We start from the raw sequence: 6,097 nt of genomic DNA on the forward strand, positions 1-6,097 counted from the left end.
GGTGGCAAGCTGAGTGGTCACACACTTGGCAATATTCTTTCAGAAAGGCGAATTCACAGTATTTAACATACTTGTCACTGGTAAATCATTTAATGAAAACCAGAATGAAATTAATAGGTAAGTGATTTTTGCAATGGCCAAGATAAAACTATCTGAGCAAAGGAGCTTGATTCTCCCATCATGAATACTGCTGGACTGTGACTCAAGGTCTCTCGAAGCTAGAAATAAGGAAAATGCCTTTATGTCTTGGGTTAAAGACCACAGTTGTAACTTGGCATTATCTTGCCTACACGTGTGATATCAGGTAAGAGAAAATCATACTCAATGCATACCATTGTTTTAAGGAAAAAATTAAAATGTAGGAACAGTTTATTTTCTCCACGCTATGTATTAAACACTTCTTTCTTTGATGTTTTGCAGTGGCAAATAATTTAGTAGTTCTGTGCTGCCTCTGCTGGTGTTTAATCCTGATGTTAATGTGCTTGTGAATTTACCAATCAGTCTATAAGTAACCTGGAAGATGACATCCAGTCTGCTCAAATTTATATTCTTTCTCTTGTAGTTTACTGGAGATTCAGATCCTCAGTGTGCTGAAGATTGACTGTTGAGAGAAACCCAACAACGAGGCAGTACCAGGCAGTGTATTTGTTGTCATAACGAGATTGAGATTTCCCTCCTGGTAAGTGGACAGCTGAATGATTCAATCATTTATCAAATGAATACGGAGAAATGGAGGTGCCTGGAGGAAAGAATTACTGATTATGGATAGCAGTTGGTATGACATGGTTATGAATCGAGGAGAAAGCAGTTTCTTTAGAAGGAGGTGAAAGAAGACTATGCAACATTTCAGAACAGAACTACCAGGGGGATGGGTGATGGTACTGAGTCTTAGAAATACACTTATCATGGTTTCTGATAACCGGTCAAAAGTGATTCCTGCCCTCAAAGTTCTTACCCCAAAAGGAGACCAAACTTAAAAACTCTACTATGTAGGAAAATTTTCTACCACATGGGATTTTTTTCTTTAATGTTTAAGAGACTTAGTCACTTCAATTATTCAGAGTACAAAATTTATGCTGTTTTTCTTTGGTTGAAATTTAGATTGAAATCTTTGATAATTGCTAAAGGAACTGTAGTAATTACCATAGTGACTAAGGTGGTGTCTGTGTCAGAGGCTACAAATGAAGTAACAAAGCATGTCCTGTTGTTGGCAGTGGAACCGAGTACCAGCATTGCCTACTGTTGAGAATACTGGAGATAATTTTCAATGTTCTTATGCTACCATTGTACTAGAGTGAAAAAAAGACAGGGAAGAATCTTTAAATACTCTAAATTTTATTTTGAATTCTTAGATAAAACAAGTAATTGTGTTTACCTGAAAACCATAGTAGAAATAAATATATTAAGACATAGCCAATAGACCTTTAAAACAAATAGTCCTCAGCTTGTATTTGACACTGGTTCGTTGAAGGAATGTTAATGAGAAAAAAAATAGCAAGGAGAACTGTCAGCCATGATTAACAATAGAAGTGAGAGATGAGCTAGGATCTTCTAGGAGCACAGAAAGGTAAGGGGATAGATTTCAGACAACAAAAATAGCTACAGACAAATGCTTTAACAGAGTATGATAATTTTCTATTAATAATAAGAAGTGGTTTTCTCTGAAACCCCATTCATGAGGAGGTTCCCACTGCAGATACCCTGAGATCTTCTTCAGGAATTTTCTTGAAAGGTTGATAAGTTAGGCAGGTTTTCTTTTTCAGTGACTTTCCAAAAAATAAAGACATTTGGAATCAAGAAGAAGCTTTAAGCCCTGTTAAATTCCTTTCCTTTCTATTTCCGAAGTAATGTAATTTGTAAATAGTCAGTTATGAATACATAGTGGATTACAGGGTTTTTATTATTCTTTTTTTATGTGTTATGCTATGTAAATAGGATTGTAAGTGAAGTTCTGTCCAGTTTATTGTTGGCAATAATTTAATTTCTGAGAACGTTCATGGAAGAATCTTGGTTCCTAGCTTGTGCCTTTTGGTCAGTTTTTGCATTCCTTCTGTATAACCTTTACAAAACTCTGTATAAATTCTGTAAAACTCTTTTCTTCATACTCTTCACATTCTTTGCATTTTGCTGATGATGTGGAATTCAACTGGAAAACAAAATGCAAGAGTAAAGCAGGTTATTTTACAAACCCCTGTTTGTCTTGGTTTTGTGAATAACTCCAGTGCAGTCAATGGCTATATAAAGCGTTGCTGGAGGCTTCCACGGTACTCATGGTCCGTGCAGCTCCTGGCTTGTTTCTGGGTAGGATCAGCTTTCAAAGATACAGCACTTCAGTGAGAGATGCAAGTGTCTGTCCCTTTGAAAATCAGGTTACTTTTCTGTATGTTTCTGAGCATACCTGACTTAGATACTGAAGTTACAAACTGTTATTTCTACGTACACATTCAAACACCCTGACATATGTATGCATCCACAGTCAAAGGGATTTGCTCTGATGGGAAACATGAAAGTGTTTATCTAAAAAACACTAAATTCTGCTTTTTCATTGTTTTTCGTTGTGTGGGTGGCTTTTTCAGTATTGTACCCCATTTGCTTTCATTTGTAGCATCCCACCTTACGTAAGGTATTTCTGCTCCAGAAGAAACACTTCTGATTTGCCTTTCTAGCACAGACTGTTGGTGTTATTTACCATGTTATTTCCGAATCTTGCATTTCCATTTTTCCATATGTTCAATACATCCTGTGTTTTACTACAGTTTTTGATAAGACATTCTTGAAGAATCACTTTTATCTCTAAGAAAAAGCATCTCATTACAGGTTCTTGACATTCATTCTGAAAAAAAAAAAGTTGTGATAGTTTTGTGATTAAAAAGGAATAAGCGAATGTAAGATGTAATTTACCACAAATATCTCCTCTTTGGAGCTCTTCTCTTGGCTGCCGCCAGAGAAGAGCTCCAAAGAGGAGATGTAAGGACTCCCTGAAACAATACCTCAGCCTAGGCCATACTGACCACCATCAGTGGTCCACCCTGGCCTCCAGTCTGGAGATTTGGAGACACACCATACATAACGCTGCTGCCTCCTTTGAGAGCACGCGTAGAATCAGTCTCGAGGAGAAGAGACAGCGCAGAAAGAACCGTGCCTCGACTGTACCACCCAAGGAGACCTTCCGGTGTGCTCTTTGCAACCGGTCTTGCCTATCCTGCATTGGCCTTTTCAGCCATCAGCGCGCTTGCAGTAAGCGTGGGTAAAGCCCTTTCCAAATCTTCGTCCGCGAAGCCAAGCCATGATGATGATGACCACAAAGTGGCTGATTTTAATTTCTGGATAATCCTTACTACTATTTAAATACTTTAAAATATCTGCAAAGATTGGCTATGAGAGCTAACAAGATAAAGGCCAGCCAGTTTTCTAAGGTGAAGTGAGATGTAGTGTCTTGGTGAAGACTACAGGAAAATAATTAATTAGGATAGAAATGTGGGATATAATTAAACATAGTGGAATTAAGTTAGTATTATTCTTAGTAGTTATGGCACTTTCTTTTAGAGATCTGAACTCAGAATAGGTCGGGGAGAAGAGAAAGCAGATAATACTTGTATTACAAATTAAAGAAAAAGAAGCAGAGGTACTAATTTCGCCAAATCAACAATAAAGCCAGGAATAAGTCCCAGGTTTTCTGACTTTCATGTCAGGCTGTCCCACATTAAGAAAATCTTCCTGACATTACCAGGTATTAAATCAGCCGTCACAATGCGTTAACCTCTCTGGCTCAGTTCAGTGAAGAGGATGTGTGTGCGGATGTGGATGTGCCTGTTTCGAGACCTTTTTTCCCTGTCAAGTACAGGGCTAACTGCACAGACACATCAGACTCTGCTTTCTCAGGCTTGCCAGAGCCACTGAATACATCAACACTGCTGTATTCTGCACACACACTGAGACTATTCTGCCCCGAGGTAGCCAGTCCATCACTTCTAGGAAATCTTTCATTAACTCTTTACATACAGGATTCATGTAATATACATGTTTAGCACCGTCTCTGTGTGAATGGTTATGCTGTCAGGAAAGCAAGATCTCAGAAGCAGGCTACCACCACAGCGATGAATCCAGCCGCTTGCACCAGGGCTATACCAAAGGTGACGCTAGGAGTGGGGTAGTGGTTGGGTTCATTTTCTTGATGGGATGCACAGTCCCGTGGAGTGCAGACTGACCTCCACGGCAACAGATTATAAAAAAGTCTCTTCAGGAATGAATTCATGGAAACTGCATTTAAGGTGATTGGATTTTACGTAGGTTACTCTCATTGTAATAAGAATGGTATTGTTAAATTAACATAATTAATCCTTTGCAGAATAAATTATAATCTGCATCTATTAGAAATCTAAATCTTTGAGAGTACATAGGCATTTATTGCTAAGCTAAGGAATGGCAAAAGCACAGAAAAGCAGAGGTAGATGCTGACAGTTACTTTCCATATTCCACCACTTTGGTATTTAATCCGTTAAATAGTTCATGGCATTAAATAATCATCTTTGGAAGTATTTTCTTTGACACCTTTTTCCTCCCTCAAATTACAAAGCAATACCAACATTATTTTAGCAGTGTTTGCTTTGATAAAATAATTTTGGATCGTCCCTTTTAATTGATTAATTTTAATAGCAGATGATTCAATAAAAATAATTAATACCTGCTTACATAATTTATCATAAGTACTTTAACTAACAGTTAGAACTTTAACCGTTCCTTGCGAGGCAAACTGTTTGATTTCTGAAACTTTTCTGACATGAGACCAAGACTGCCTTAGGAGAAAGTTGCTAGTAAAGAAATGCAGCTACCATATTAGACCAGTTGTGGTCATATTTTAGGTTTACTTACATCCTCGTCTGTGTTTGCAGTGTATAAACTGACATCAATGTCCTAAAAGAAAACAAGAGTTAGAATTATGAGCATTAACTGACAGGGTAGAGATGATAAAGCTAACTCTGCAAGACATAGATTAGCTCCAGGTTCAGAGGCCAAATCCATCCAGGTACTGGAGCCAGCAAGTCAGGGGATTTTAAAGTCACCTAGTACCCTCAAGATGGACTTCACTGTGAGCAGGACTCATCAGAATTGAATCCCATGGTACTTTCTCCAAAGGAGCTAACTCCCACTTTTCTTAGGAAAAGTGAGAAAGAAAATAATATTTAATTCTAGAGTTCACAATATTTGGTCAACTCAAATTCCCTTGAACCTTCCATTCCTTTGCTTCCACCCATGAAACAGCATTATACAGACACCTCTTCCTGCTCGCTGTCACTGACACTTTGTAGCTGAGTACAGTGCTAAATATTTAATTATGTCTGCTCCCGTGATTGTATGAAATGCTGACTTTTTAATAAACCTACTTTGGATGTCTTGATCTGCTCCAAATCTTTCAGAACTTCTGCCCACTTGCAATGACCTGCTGCTGTCTTCAGTACATAAGCACTAGAACAAAAGAAAACCAGTGACCATTAGCTAAACAGTAGGTATACATGATGTTTATGTTGAAAAAAAGGGTCAGAGGTAATTATTAAGATACTATAGATACATAGTTTACACGTACATATACTTACGGTAAATGTGTGGGGCGAGTAGATTTGACAAATCGTAAAATCATATAGATACGTAAAAACTCTATCTCAGAGTCACACTGAATGAACAGTCAATGTGTTTTTTAAAAATGCCTGTTTTATAGAACTTGATTCAAGAGGAAGGTTAAACTATGTACTGTATAATATTTACAGTTCTTTTAAAGTATACCCAAAAAATCACAATTTTCAAAGTCTCTTATACTGAAAATTTTCCCCCAGCCCCGCTACTATGGAATTTCTATCTTAAGCCCTATAGAAGTACTATTTTTCATTTACACGTCATTTTGTGTGTACAGGAAAGGTTCCTCCTGCTCCCTTCTGATAAGATTTTGTTCAAAGTGAACCACTAACGGGTGAAAGGAGGATTTCCTTCCCATTGGAAGATTTTTTGGAATGTGAATTGCAGTTTTAGTGTGTCCCCACTTGGATCCTTAATTTGGATGCCTTTCAGTGCTGCTGTACTATAAATAATATGCAACAATGTA

The 6,097-nt window shown here is 37.6% G+C and overlaps 1 protein-coding gene across 1 annotated transcript in view; it reads right to left on the minus strand.

Annotated features, from left to right (window-relative positions):
• Positions 1-2,032: 2,032 nt before the first annotated feature.
• IL15 (interleukin 15) overlaps positions 2,033-6,097 on the minus strand; it is a gene marked incomplete at its 5' end in the record, with an annotated part of 4,981 nt that continues 916 nt past the window's right edge. The window contains 4 exon segments of the mRNA XM_010146223.1: positions 2,033-2,146; positions 2,690-2,833; positions 4,873-4,914; positions 5,385-5,466. Of these exon segments, the coding sequence (XP_010144525.1) occupies positions 2,033-2,146; positions 2,690-2,833; positions 4,873-4,914; positions 5,385-5,466 (382 nt within the window).

Source organism: Buceros rhinoceros, unplaced genomic scaffold (assembly GCF_000710305.1).
Source record: "Buceros rhinoceros silvestris isolate BGI_N320 unplaced genomic scaffold, ASM71030v1 scaffold17862, whole genome shotgun sequence".
NCBI classification, from domain to species: domain Eukaryota; kingdom Metazoa; phylum Chordata; class Aves; order Bucerotiformes; family Bucerotidae; genus Buceros; species Buceros rhinoceros.